Source organism: Toxorhynchites rutilus, chromosome 3 (genome assembly GCF_029784135.1).
Source record: "Toxorhynchites rutilus septentrionalis strain SRP chromosome 3, ASM2978413v1, whole genome shotgun sequence".
Classification (NCBI taxonomy): Eukaryota; Metazoa; Arthropoda; class Insecta; order Diptera; family Culicidae; genus Toxorhynchites; species Toxorhynchites rutilus.
The window spans coordinates 149903409-149918440 of NC_073746.1; the positions used below are offsets into that span (position 1 = coordinate 149903409).

General features: G+C 37.6%; 3 protein-coding genes across 6 annotated transcripts; 1 reads left to right on the top strand and 2 right to left on the bottom strand.

Annotated features, from left to right (window-relative positions):
• Nucleotides 1-465: 465 nt before the first annotated feature.
• LOC129779615 (uncharacterized) lies at nt 466-1639 on the bottom strand. The gene is made up of 4 exons (XM_055787195.1): nt 1490-1639; nt 1322-1432; nt 980-1260; nt 466-920 (listed from the first exon to the last, which is right to left on the bottom strand). The coding sequence occupies exons 3-4, from the start codon at nt 1134-1136 to the stop codon at nt 502-504; spliced, it is 576 nt and encodes a 191-aa protein (XP_055643170.1). The 5' UTR covers nt 1137-1260; nt 1322-1432; nt 1490-1639; the 3' UTR covers nt 466-501.
• LOC129779616 (uncharacterized) lies at nt 1634-2644 on the top strand. The gene is made up of 3 exons (XM_055787196.1): nt 1634-1789; nt 1850-2130; nt 2190-2644. Exons 2-3 carry the CDS (start codon nt 1974-1976, stop codon nt 2606-2608), a joined length of 576 nt encoding a protein of 191 aa, XP_055643171.1. The 5' UTR covers nt 1634-1789; nt 1850-1973; the 3' UTR covers nt 2609-2644.
• On the bottom strand, nt 2270-10948 carry LOC129779608 (conserved oligomeric Golgi complex subunit 4). Of its 4 annotated transcripts, XR_008743719.1 has the most exons (6): nt 10736-10948; nt 9654-10679; nt 8463-9595; nt 4324-8404; nt 3566-3897; nt 2271-3500 (listed from the first exon to the last, which is right to left on the bottom strand). XR_008743719.1 is itself a non-coding variant. In XM_055787183.1 (4 exons), exons 1-4 carry the CDS (start codon nt 10823-10825, stop codon nt 8362-8364), a joined length of 2292 nt encoding a protein of 763 aa, XP_055643158.1. In that variant the 5' UTR covers nt 10826-10948; the 3' UTR covers nt 2270-8361. The 4 variants fall into 4 exon arrangements, 1 of the variants encoding a protein (XP_055643158.1); XR_008743718.1 differs by having other exon boundaries at nt 2270-3500; nt 3566-8404; XR_008743720.1 differs by having other exon boundaries at nt 2271-2920; nt 3566-8404.
• Nucleotides 10949-15032: the final 4084 nt, after the last annotated feature.

Consider the following 15032-nt stretch of genomic DNA (forward strand, 5'->3'; position numbering starts at 1 on the left):
ATTTTGGGAAAAAAAAATTATATATTATTCAATATTTTTGGGGGACAGTGAGGATTTGATGAGCTTGTGAATGTGATAAAAGTGCTATAAGTCTAAGAAATCTGTTGTCCAACTCCTCCACAGATAATCGTTCATCTCGCGGTTCTCTATCATGCCAAAATTATATTGTGAATATTTTATTTACTTCAGATGCCGTATTATTGTGCAGTAAAAGGATGTGGAAACAAGGTTCTCATAACGAAAAATAACCCGGACATTGTTTACCACACTTTTCTCCGAGATGGAGATAAAAATCAAAAATCAAATCATATGCTCACGTCATTTCCATAGAAGCAGTTACGATGACCGACATCAAATGCGCCATGAACTTAATGGTACGAGGAAATATAGGATGTTGAATTCCAAAGTTAAACCTTTTTTCTGCCTTATATGTATCAGCCATTCCATGTCTAACCGATATAGTGGTTCTCCGATTTTCGTGGAAAGTGGTAGATTTGTTCTTTATTGTAAAATATTAGACCCGTCTTTTCTTGTTTTTTTTATTAGGGCTGTGTGGTATACGTTGCAAATCGTGAATATTGTCACCGGATTAAGGGGATTGTAGTGATGTAGAACGTTGAACTTTTGACTAGTCTGAAATCGATCCACCGCCGCAACAATAAGAAATTTCTCACCGTGCAATTTTTCGAAATGACTGGTATACTCATCGGCAGTGCGGAAATACTCTCGGCATACAAAGCAGCAGCGCAAAGAGGGGTCCAAATTGTGTTTCAGCATACGTTCCACCGTAGTCACATAACGAATTTCCGATAGAAGTCGATTCGCCGCTACCATCTCTTTAATTTCCTTCAAAACTTTGTCGTTTTGTAAAATTGCATCCAGCATACGCAGGAATTTGTTTTGCTTTTTGGAAGTTAACTCTGAAAAATCAACAAATATAATCATTCTTTAGCGGAATAAATATATCAAACCGACCTACCAGCGTGATTGTTCTGTTCTTGCTGCTCCAGTAGGTTTCGCAACCGCTCCATGTTCAATTTAAAATGATTTGGTCGATTACCATTGGCATGCTGTTGGATTGGCTCATTACGTGTTATCAAATTGTGGTTCATCAGCACCCAGCCCAACTCGTCCATTTTGACACGAGTGTTGCGGCGCAGTTTTATTTTTCGCGTAGTTTCCGTTTGATGATGCCTCCGTCCTTGATCAGATTGTGCCGATAAATTCGTACCACGTACGATTCTATTTCATGCTTTTGCCCTGGTGATAAAACAAAAAAAAAATTAACACTCTCTTTTAAATGCTCAATAAAACCACATACGAAAAACGCTGCTTGCTTGGAAAGAAAAGCATTGATTGCGCGGCTAGAAGGTAAAATATACTCAAAACATCCTTCTGCACTGTTTTTAATTCGACCGCTGATTGTAGATATCTGAAAAAGTAGAAGCAATTATGAGAAATTGTTATACGAAAAAATCCAGAAAATTACCTGCCTACAGTGAAGCGCGAGCAGCTATTTTGCCTACGAATGCATTTGTCACCAAAAGATATGATTTGCTTTGTAAACAAATTTGTTTTTTCACGAGCAATGGCCGAACAGCAATTTTGACATTGCGGTCCACCTATAGTATAACGCCTTGGTCTCGACAATTTCTCATAATTGCTTCTACTTTTTCAGATATCTACAATCAGCGGTCGAATTAAAAACAGTGCAGAAGGATGTTTTGAGTATATTTTACCTTCTAGCCGCGCAATCAATGCTTTTCTTTCCAAGCAAGCAGCGTTTTTCGTATGTGGTTTTATTGAGCATTTAAAAGAGAGTGTTAATTTTTTTTTGTTTTATCACCAGGGCAAAAGCATGAAATAGAATCGTACGTGGTACGAATTTATCGGCACAATCTGATCAAGGACGGAGGCATCATCAAACGGAAACTACGCGAAAAATAAAACTGCGCCGCAACACTCGTGTCAAAATGGACGAGTTGGGCTGGGTGCTGATGAACCACAATTTGATAACACGTAATGAGCCAATCCAACAGCATGCCAATGGTAATCGACCAAATCATTTTAAATTGAACATGGAGCGGTTGCGAAACCTACTGGAGCAGCAAGAACAGAACAATCACGCTGGTAGGTCGGTTTGATATATTTATTCCGCTAAAGAATGATTATATTTGTTGATTTTTCAGAGTTAACTTCCAAAAAGCAAAACAAATTCCTGCGTATGCTGGATGCAATTTTACAAAACGACAAAGTTTTGAAGGAAATTAAAGAGATGGTAGCGGCGAATCGACTTCTATCGGAAATTCGTTATGTGACTACGGTGGAACGTATGCTGAAACACAATTTGGACCCCTCTTTGCGCTGCTGCTTTGTATGCCGAGAGTATTTCCGCACTGCCGATGAGTATACCAGTCATTTCGAAAAATTGCACGGTGAGAAATTTCTTATTGTTGCGGCGGTGGATCGATTTCAGACTAGTCAAAAGTTCAACGTTCTACATCACTACAATCCCCTTAATCCGGTGACAATATTCACGATTTGCAACGTATACCACACAGCCCTAATAAAAAAAACAAGAAAAGACGGGTCTAATATTTTACAATAAAGAACAAATCTACCACTTTCCACGAAAATCGGAGAACCACTATATCGGTTAGACATGGAATGGCTGATACATATAAGGCAGAAAAAAGGTTTAACTTTGGAATTCAACATCCTATATTTCCTCGTACCATTAAGTTCATGGCGCATTTGATGTCGGTCATCGTAACTGCTTCTATGGAAATGACGTGAGCATATGATTTGATTTTTGATTTTTATCTCCATCTCGGAGAAAAGTGTGGTAAACAATGTCCGGGTTATTTTTCGTTATGAGAACCTTGTTTCCACATCCTTTTACTGCACAATAATACGGCATCTGAAGTAAATAAAATATTCACAATATAATTTTGGCATGATAGAGAACCGCGAGATGAACGATTATCTGTGGAGGAGTTGGACAACAGATTTCTTAGACTTATAGCACTTTTATCACATTCACAAGCTCATCAAATCCTCACTGTCCCCCAAAAATATTGAATAATATATAATTTTTTTTTCCCAAAATATATATTTTATTAAGGCACGTAGCTTGACGGGGCCGGGAGTCCAATATTTTAACAATTTTTGTCTTACAACTGTGTTAGTAATATGTAACCGATTACTCGCGGTTGGCTCGAGGTTAGTATTACATAGATCTCATAATTGGGATGTTGTAGTCTCCAGTACTATGTATGTGTGGCCGACACGGGATACTTCCTATTGGAGTATAACTGACCATTGATCAGCGACGCCCCCCTAGTCTGTACCTCATATCAATCGTGGTGCGTCTCTCTTGACTCGAGGAATCCAGGGTAGAATGGTCACTGGACGGTACAATCTTCAACTCGTGTAGAGTTGCCATGAGCGGTATAACCTTTGGCTCTTGTTAAATGATCAGTGGCCTTCGACCTGTGTATCTGTAAAGAGTATGTGTATGTTTAATTACATTACATGGAGCGGTTATAATATATAATATAAATACCTTATTGCAGCTATAGTACACTATTTTTCACGAATATATATTTGTTTATTTCTTCCTTCAGTTGTTTTCCTCAGCGAGTTGATATGAAACCATAACCACACAACCAAACAAAAAGTAAATAATTCAGAAAGCTACGTCTCGCTACTCGTCTCAGGTATTGTCATGAAAGTGTCAAGAACGAAACACCTATAGTTTAGCATCTTGGTCGAGACCTTAGGGATAATCGTGTAAACCAACGACCGAACTCATCTTCACTCCACATCCGCTGCCAACTTACGAGTGTATAAGATGAGCGTTTATCAACTTTCATTGAGCGGATTGCCTCTGTTGGGCTGAAAATATATGGAAAAATAAAATAATGGTTGATGGAAAATGTTTCAATGATCCCTAGTGCGTAGTATATCGCACCCAGTTCAGCGACATACACGGATCTCTGAGTTTGAAAGAGGCACTGAAATTTTCATTGAAGATACCAAAGCCAGTGGACCCGTTCATGTAAAGAACATTTTATCAGAAATCTGTAAGATAATTCTGTGAACCGAAGAGTAAGCGGGGGTACTCCTGGCATGACTTCGAGACTCATCGTATGTATCGAATGCAAACACCCCATGGCTATACGCAAGCAACGATATTGTATCCTCTCCAGCTTGCGAATATGAATCCTGGCAGCTGATCGGAATCAAAAACAGTCATATTCTAACACTGATAATATCGTTGTTTTGTAAAGCTTAATGTGGTATTCTGGATGGGCACCCCACCGTGTTCCGGTTATTGTTTGGAGAAGATTGATTCTTTGCTGGTATTTCTGTTCCAAATACGCAATGTGTATCCCCCAGGTACAATTATAGGGCCTGATCACGAACGTCACTTCACGGTGAAAACGGAGTGAATTGTATACAACCTTATTACGGCTGTCACCGTGTGTGTAGAATCCAGAAGAGTTCATCCGTCGTGACAACTGTGATGAACTCGGTGTTATTATGAATATCACGATACTGTCATGTCATGGAGAAAAACAGGTATATTTGTCACTTGTGTTTTAGATGGTGAAAGCTAGTCACGCGGAATGGAGTAAGTTTAATTTCGTATTTATTTAGCTTTTTTGCTAACATTTTGAGTCTTGTCTTGTCTTGTTTAAGAAACGAAAGATAAACAAACAGCAATTTACCCGCCTGGTGGCATTTTTAGAACGAAATTCTGACGTATCCAGAGGACGTAAATTTGTTTATTTGGATTCGGTAAATGCGCTATGGGATGTAATTAAGGATCAAAAATGTAGTTCCCGTAGACCCATTGATACATGGCGGAGGTCTACTTCCGATTGTCCTGAATGAACAGAATTTTTTTGTTTCTATGTTTAGGATTAGACTAAGAGAGAGTTGCAACACCATAAAATGGCAATGGAGGCCACTGGCCCAAATACGATCACGATTGATTGTATAATATTGATTTGTTGATATTATGAATTATAGAATAATAACTGTAAAGTTTTCCCAAAATTGCAGAGCTAGTTTTTTTGTAATTCAAACATTCAGAATTGGCGGACCAGACCAGAATCAGGACGATAGTTATAACTTTTTACCTTATAGATATTTTCAACTGTATTGTTTTGAAGACATACTTTGAATGAAAGCATATTTAAAAAGTCACTGGAGGGTTGTGTCCGAGACACGACCGCATAGTTGTCGTAGGACTCCGTTAAGCTATCTGTTGATTTTGGATATGTTAGAAGAATTACATCGTTAAACTATTTGATAATGAGTTGGTGGCCCTGAAAAGGGCCGTTTTGTTTGGTTGTTGCATATTGTTTGTTCACTCCACCAGTGACAGAAGAATGGTAAACAGTCGTTGGATGGTACGTGTCAGATAAAAGATACCGAAGTGCAACGATATATGATGAAAACCGTCCTCTCTGATCCTAGACAAGATGCCTCCTATTTTATGGATGAAATAATGAAAAAACAAATGTCTATGTAATAAAACTAATGTAATGTAATAATCACTAATGTAGTATAAGATAATTACCAATACCGAACACAATTATCAATTTTTCTCACCAGTAAAAACATGTTACTTTAATATAGAGAAAACATATTTAATTTGGAAAAGGTTATTTTCTTGTATGACTTTCACTTTCTGAGTGTTTATTCAATTCAATGCGAATTTTAATTGGACTAACAATAACACAACATACTATACTATATGTAGAACATATGGGAAATCACATTTTCTAATATTGTGCTAAATTTTTCACAATACACGATCGGTCATTGATATGAAATTTAACGAAACAACCAACATTAAAGTTCCAAATTTAAATTTTATTTACTAGAATTAATCGTATCACTCACCTTACTTGCGATATAAAAATGCATCCGACTTGCATATATTTGCGATGCCGATTTCCCCCGGGCATCTTGGTTTTGATGTCTCTGTATTCCCTAACTTTTCAATAGGAACAAAAGCTTTCCCTACTTTCATGTATTTGCAATGCCGATTTTCTTCAGGCAGCTTGGTTTTGATGTCTCTGTTAGGGAACACATCTCGGTAGGAACAAAAGTTCCCCCTACTTTCATTTATTTGCAATGCCGTTTTCCCCCAGGCAGCTTGGTTTTGATGTCTCTGTTAGGGACCCGCCGCATGTGTCGTCAATTTTGCCAATTGTTCGATAGTTAATTTCATGACATATATTATTTTCTCCAATATAAAAAAATGTTATGGAGTGCCGAAATCGATTGACGCAAAAAATTCATCAATCCATCATGAAATGACTGTGCAATAAGCGTTTGAAATTGGACAATTTTCACGATGCGCTCGATTTTCGATTTTCAATTTGTACCCCAATATGTTCCCGAAAGACGCAATCCTACGTCAAAAGTGATAATTAGTTTCAAACAAGGAAAAAATGAGTCTATCATTGCAAAGCATTCACAAGATACTGTTTTTAAATTCTTCTCTAGTTTTTTTTTCCATAATTTTGATATCCGCCTAAAGAAAATCTGAATCATTTTCCGCTTTTGTCAAATTCCATGAAATCCATCAGATGTTTTCTATGAGGATTATGCATCACCATCTTCTGACCGACGCTGCTGACCAGTTTCTGTTTCAATAATTAAATCAAACCTCATGTCCCGTATATCAATTTACACGAGAATGGGAAGGATAAGAGGATTAAACTTCAGAATCCCATATGGGAGTAGCTAAGATTATACTGATCGTGAGGTGGATAAATTCGGTTTTGTTAGATATAGAAGGTATTATTATTCATCAAAATTGTAGAAACGGTTCATAAAAAAATGATTCTAAATATTTCTCACTATTCAAACGAGTAAGACAGAGCTAAGTACAAGAGTATGCGAGATTTCGATTATTAAACATAATAGTCATGTTTTATCTCTGGCGTAGAATTACATTCCCATATGTTCAACAACTACATTATTCCCGAGCAACCAAGTATTCCTCCTCATCTTTGAGGCAGCATTTGACTCAGCAAACTAATCATCGAGGTATAATCGCAAACTTGTTGTTCTAAAATATACGATTAATTAAATGGAATGTTATCTCATACGCTGTATTAATTTTACCTACATAACGTTCAAACGTCCGAAATTATGCAACCGACACAACGTTGAAACACCCGACATTATGCAACCAACATGTCTCTTATAAACGGGAATGAACACTTTCACTTCACGTAGTCCATTTTTACACGCAGCTGTCCGTGACAATGATGATAAACACAAAAAGATTAAGTGAATTGTAAGCGACGTGAAGGCGTACGTGGCAGTGATGTTCGTGATCAGGCTCATAATCAAAATATACACCCAGGTATTTGAAAAACATAGAGTGTTGGATCGTTTTTCCGGATAGGTGAAGCTGGAATTGGGCGGGTTCGTGCTTCCTAGAAAAAAAGACCATTTCAGTTTTCTCCGTAGAGAATTCGATACCCAGCTTGAGGGCCCACGTGAACAGATTGTTCAGGGTATCTTGCGACTATTTTTGCAGAACGACGGGATTAGAACCCGTGATGGAAATAACTCCATCGTCTGTAAGTTGTCTCAGCGTGCAGTCTCTAGTTAGACAATCATTCATACCATTGACGTAAAAACTATACAAGCGAGGGCTTAGGCAGGGGCCTTGCAGTAGGCCCATAAAACTGTGATGAGAAGATTTCGAGCTGCCATGAGAGAAAATCATTTGCTTTTCTGACAGGAAATTGTTCAGAATTGGTGAAAGTCCACGATTATGAAGCTTCTCTAAGAGAATTTCCATGGAAACTGAATCAAATGCCCCTTGGATATCGAGAAAAATAGAAGCCATATGTTCTTCACGAGCGAATGCAATTGGAATTTCAGAAAATAGCAGCGCGAGACAATCATTCGTTCCTTTACCTCGGCGGAAGCCAAATTGCGTATTTGACAGCAAATTGTTCGTTTCGACCCACTTGTCCAAACGTAGTAGAATCGTTTTCTCTTACAATTTACGAATACAGGATTATATTGCAGTCGAGCTATACGTATTGTGATCGCAAGGCGGCTTGTTGGGTTTTCGTATGGCTCTCACTCTCACTTGTCTCCAGTCATGCGGGACAATATTCAGCAAACCTACCTTGCAAATTATTTCCTGTCATTTTAAAAAGAGCTTAAAATACACTTTTCATGAACTCGGGGTGTAAAAGAGAACATCGCTTAAGCTTATTATTAATGAATTTTCGAATATTCTAGTCAAATTATTTTGCATTATTTATATTATACGATTTGATTATTTACAATATGCAATACTTGCAATAAGCGCATTCAAAATTTCAACTTTTTTATGTCATCGATTTTAAAGTCAATGCTGTAAATAAGAAAAAAAACTTTTACTATAGCCGTACAATTTAATGCACAATACTCACCGCAGCGCTAAAATCGAGCGTACTTCACTTGGGGTCAACCGCCAGGTTGCTGACGAGGATTCCCAATACTCGGGTAATTCGGACACACTCTCCAAGTTCAAGATCGTTGATATTTGGAGTAGTTTTGCAAGTTTATCCCTCACTGACCATGAGGTGGCCCCGGTTAAGAACGACGCCAACGCACGACATTCTTGATCTAGAACCAATCCACCGAGTCTGTTGAAGGTAGACTTTTTGATCGCTCGCTCCAAACGGGCTGTGATTTCGGTGGTTACGATGCTGACCAGCGCATCGTAATTGCGAGAGGTGAGAGTTGATTTGAACATATTAAATAGTCCATCGATCTGAACGACCAAAAATTGGATGAATGTTTCACCGGCTTCGTACGTGGCCAGTTCATCCTCTGTCAGGTTGTGATTATGACTGATAAATTGATCTACCCACGGATGCAGGCGGGGCTTTATGGCAGACGTGCGTAACTGCTGAAGTCCAAAATCAACGAGCGCTTTGAGCGAGTCTCCGAACGATTTCAGACCAGAAAGACAACTATCAAGTTTTTCCTTCTCTCGGACGGTCATTGCGGGAAAATTCAGTTTGATCTCCTCCGTCATCATTGACCACAAAGTTTCAATAAACTCCGTGGACTGATCGGCATTATTCAGAGCAGTGATAAACTTCATGCGAGCTTGATCTACATCGCTCGTTTGTAGTCGACCCTGTTGAATCGAACTTTGTAACGCAGATTGTGCCAAGTCCATGTAACCCGTTGGATAGCCAGCTTTTAGCGGCGCTTTCAAGGCATTCATAAAGTCCTGTTCCAAACAACTGGCAGCATTGTTTAACACAGCACAAACGCCATCCAATGATTGGGTACCAATCGAACGACGAATACATTTGCGAATAATGAAGAAAACGTCATCCAACATACTGGAACACTGTTGATCAAATTCAAGATTGTCCAGAGCAATCGCCTTCAATGCACTTTCCTCCATGAAGTACCGTTCGAACAGTAGATACGTTCCTAATACTTCCTGCATTTGGGTGCTTAGGCGAGACTTCTGAAGTAATTCATTCAAACCATTCATTTTAGCTTGTTTTGTGTCGAGATCCATGTTGCTTTTCTCGAGATCATTCTAGAAAGAAAGGCAAGGCAATGAAAATGTGGAGGCAGTATTTAAAGATATTTCTTACCGCGCATCTTCTGTTAATGAATTTTATATAGAGCTCTGCTCTGGAATGTATAATAGTAATTTCACCTATTAGTGCATCGATATCTTTTGCATTTAGCTTATCAACTGATCCTCCACCAGAGGCTTTCCTGTAATGGCCCATCGTCGTTGAATTACCCGAATTTTTGATATAATCATTAATCTGTGCTACTCTTCTTCCGATTTGTCGATTCTTGTTGAACTCCAAGACCAACTGAACCACTTCATCGTCACATTCCTTCTGCAATATGTTAATTATCTGAATTAAACGTCCGGGGCCGTAGCAGTTTTCTATGATCGCTTGATTGACTTCCACCACACGCGCAATGTTCTCCAATAGCACTGTCAGCGTGTCAGCGTACGCAACGGTAGTTCTTTTCTCTGCCTTCGCAATGTCCATCGATGAGCGAAGTTCTTTTTGGGACTTATTGTGCAGTTTGGAGCATATATAGTGCATAAACTTCTCCAAACCTTCGTCGTGCATACCCAGCAACGGGAATATTTTGAAGAATCGTTCGACTGACGCGAGGTCATCTTTTTTGACGGCCTCATCAAACTTCTGATTCACCACTTGCCGTATTTGTGTTGCTGCTTGCTCCAGCGTGGAAACTGCTTTACTAACAGACGTAACCGAACCAGACACATCATCCGCCGTTTTCTGCAGCAAGGCCTTATCCATGGAAAGAAATCGGTTAACGTGCAGAGCTCCCTTTTCAAAGTTTTCCTCTTTGATGGCCATTATTACACCTTGGCTGCACAGTTGAAGATCGATCAAATCATGAACCCGCTGTTGGCATTCCGAGACTCGACTTCGGGCTTCGTCCAGGCGGCGTACCTTGGCGCTAACATTTTCCGCCAACTGAGACGTATCGTCGATCATTGACGACAGGTTCTGGCTTTTTTCTGCAACAACTGATAGACCACTCAGTGCCAGACCAATATTGCGCATTTTTGCCTCAAGCTGACATTGTTGCGAAAGAATACTCTCCAAACGCACATCGATTTCTTTCTGTGGAATAAAAAATGTTTAGTGCGACTCATCAACGTTTACTGGAAAGAACGAACCTCTTTTGAGGCAATCTTTTCGCATGCCTCATTGATACCTTCTTGTGTGGTTATGTCACAATTCCCTATCAAATCATTTAACGGCATCATTTAAAAAAAACTCTAATCTTGGCTGTATTTTAAAAAAAATAGTTGAATTTAAACAGATACAAATAATAATGCAAATGCTGGTATGCTGGCAAACTTTATGCAACTGTCAAGTTACAGCTGATCGATGACGTCATAACGCAAGTATGAAGCATGATACCCAACGTATAGACAATTACCATGTATGCTATTAGGGTCTTCACGTCAGTGTTAGTGAAAATTGTCTGAATTTGTATGGAATTTTTAAAAATACCCTTATTCCTGAACCTGAAAGAGTTTAGAAATTTCGCAATCTGATTGAGGTCGACTTTTGCATTCTGCAAACCGAACGAAATCGACTTCAGCATTCTAAAAACCAATATGGTGGAGTTAACAGGTGGCTCGTAATTTACACTATTTAGAAAAGACGTATGAGGAATGGCAAGACGAAAAGTTTGGATTTGTTTATGTTATTACTTACGTTGGTATGGTTACATTTGATTTCGTCGAAGGTATTTGAAGCTGTATAATAAATAAACAGTTATCGTTGAAAATAGTAACCTAGTAACCTTTATGCATATGCTTCCGCCAGCTGGCTCGGCTAATGTGATATGATTTATTCAGGGAATGCTTTGATCGTTGTTCCGCCACTGGCGCATAATTTGCAGCTTTGTTTTTTGTGCTGGTCCATAACGGCAATCAACCGTGCCGGCGAAACTGTAGTCAATGTTTAGTGTGGTTTGGATACCATCTATGTAAATAAATTCAAAGTCACGGGATACGTTCGAACGGCAATTCAGACATTACGTTTTACCTTCCACTTCACTTTCCTTGCTAAAAACCGTCCGAGATTCAAACACAATCGACATACGCAAAAGTGGCGACATTCCCCCTTGTTCTGCGCGGCGAATGACATGAGATAGCTCAAGTCACAGTGTTCCCGAAGGCGAATGGCGTGACCAAAGCGCTTGTATGAATGAATAACAGGTGAAGCAACATCATCACATCAATAAGAAGAGGATTACGGTTTGTGGAGCGGGGATTGTTTGTTTTGTTATTGATAGGATACGCCATTTTTGCATTTTCACATGCGAGAGTAGTGGATGAACTGGATAAAGTGCGATTCACATACAACATCCACGTCACGTTGCGTCAATTATACTTCCAAGTAGTTCTTATGCAAACATTCACATACACCGGCAACGGCAACTTCGACTTGTCGTTGCTGGGATATGTGAATGCTCCAATAGGAATTTCATGGTAGAATAATTGATGCAACGTGACGTGACGAAACGTGAACGTGACGTGGATGTTGTATGTGAATCGCGCTTAAGAATGAAATTCTACAAAATCATCCCTTCTTTTTCACAAAAATTCGCGAAAGCCGAACATAGTAGGCATCGATCGAATGAGTGTCGTAGCAGTTTGTAGAGAGCCGCCGGCAGCGTTTTGATGATTTTCCTATTCTTCCGACAGGGTAGAGATTTTCACCAGAGCTGTTTGTAAACAATACCGACAGCAATTCCAATATGATTGAAAGTGCATTTCATATGATTGTTTCACCTGGTATATATATAGAGGCGCCTTGGGCGTGACTATAGTTTGTTTGAATTTGAAAACGTCCTCATATGTTATCGTATCGGGTATAAAAAAGGAGTTGACAAGTAAGGTGGCTTCCACAATATAGCGAGAAACTTTGCCATCTCACGGCATTCGTCGCGTGGGATAAATGGGATCGCCTTGACGTGAAATAAACGTCAAAATAATCTATTCGTATTCGTGAAGCTATTTGCCCTCTATCGCTTCAAGATGTCCGAATGAATTTTTAAATTGTTGAAATATGAATGAAAATTATTGCTTGGTGTTATTCAAATACTTTGAACCTAAGTGGTGCGGACTCAATTTACTTCATTTTCAAGCAAATTCATGCATGTTTTCAAGCGATTTCTTGCAATAAATTCTCAGACCACCAGAGATGCCAGATTTACAAATATGTTTGTAAATTTACAGACATTTCTGTAAAACACTTTCTATTTTTGTTTTAGACTTTTTGGATATAACAATATTTCACAGGTTTTTGAAAAATAAGAGGCTCTATCCATCACATCAAAAATATTTGACTCACCATATGACATTTTTCCACAGTTTTAATACAGAAAAGTTATTATATTTAGTTTATATCAATACACATGACGTTAGACCAGCGATACTCAACCAGCGGCCCGGCAGTCTTTCTGGTTGGCCCATCTGGTGTGTATAAAGTTTGGAACTCATACACATAAGTACTTTTGCCCTGACATCATTGCAGACGAAAGAGAGCATACGGTTATAAACAATTAATGAAAAATTGCATTCTATGCAGTTAAGGAAAAATCTTGAACGAAAATTGTCTCTGATAATTATTTTCTGTTCTAGATAAGATTGTTTTGCTGAAATGCAAGGAGATTTATTGAAAATAGTTAAGTTAGGGTCAGGACTATGTCTTCTAAGTATTTGAACAACATCGAATAAAAATTTTCATTCTATTTTCAACAATTTACATTCGCTTTTGGGTCTGCTTATGACGAAATATGGGTTACTGTTCGATATTGTTACCACAGACATGGTTCATGGCCGTGTGGTGATCTAAAACTTGTATAACCTTGCATGGCGGATGGTATACACTGCATTTTCTTATAAATTTCATCAACGACAAGACCGCAAGCCTTGGTGGATGTCCAATATATCAACGAAGAAATAATGAATTTTATAAAAATTAACAACGCGTATGTATGTGTATGTATGTATATGTAGATCGTTGAAACATTTAAACACACTTACAACACATAAGTTATTAAGTGGTCCGAAAAATCAATTTTTTCCACTTTTTCCCAAAAATGACAAACGAAAATTAATAACTTTTGAATCACTGAACCGATTTAGATGATCGACATATAAAATTGAAACTAATGACCTAGCCTTTTATTAAAAAATATTTAACTTGCGAAAAGAATAATTATATTTTAGTATTTATTGATTTTAGTCGTTTTTCATTTTTATGACTTTGGCGCTATATTTTTTTATATTTTTTCTTGAAAGCTGAGGAATTTTTACATAACATATCTCGATATCAGAGATGCTATTTTTTCGTTTTTTTAGATATGATTTTTCAAAGTTCACTGGTGGTTCAAAAAATCATTTTTCCCCCTTTGTCCAAAAATAACTTTCTGCAAAAAATCATAACATTTGATTAATTTGAATACACCGATTTAGATGATCGATATATTAAATTGAAGCCAATAAGCCAAGCCAATAATATCACACTTGCGGGAAGATTGGATTCTAGTAGCATAGGTCTAGTTTAGTCACATATGAATATGTTAAATGTTAAATTTACAAAATTATAACTTAAAAACGATAATTATAGCATCTTTGATATCGAGATATGCTAGGTAAATAATCCTCAGCTTTCCATAAAAAATATAAAAAAATATAGCGCTCCTATCTTTAACCGAGAAAACTATGAAAAACTAACTCAATCAATAATTACAAAAGCAAAAATTCAATTTTTTCGCAGAAGGAATATTTTTTCAAAGAAAAATTACTCGTAAGCTTCAATTTAATATACCGATGATATGAATCGGTCCAATAGTTCAAAAGTTATGACTTTTTGTAATGGGAAAAATGGGGAAAATTGTTTTTCGAACCATCGATTAGTTTTGAAAAATCATATTTCAAAAACGAAAAAATAGCATATCTGATATCAAGATATTTTATGAAAAAAAATTCTAAGCTTTCAAGAAAAAATATAAAAAAATATGGTGCCCCCTATTCCAAAACCATGAAAACATTAAAAAACGACTACAATCAATAATTACGAAAATAGGATCCATATTATCTACAAGTTCAATATTTCTCAATTAAAACTCATTGGCTTCAATTTGATGTGTCGATCATCTAAATCGGTTAAGTGGTTCGAAAGTTATAAATTTTTGAAAAAAGTCATTTTGGGAAAAAGTGGAAAAAATGATTTTTTGGATCACCCTAAAATGGAAATGGGCACCCTAATGAAAAATTAAAAAAATACGAGTCTAATGTTTTGCGATAAAGAACAAAATTACAACTTTTGACGAAGATCTGAGAACCACTATATTGGTTTGGCGCGATGTAGAAAGTATTAATGAATATGTGAAAATTAACGTTAAAAGACATTTCTATAGATCTGCAAACTTTTACAGACTTTTCCCCATTT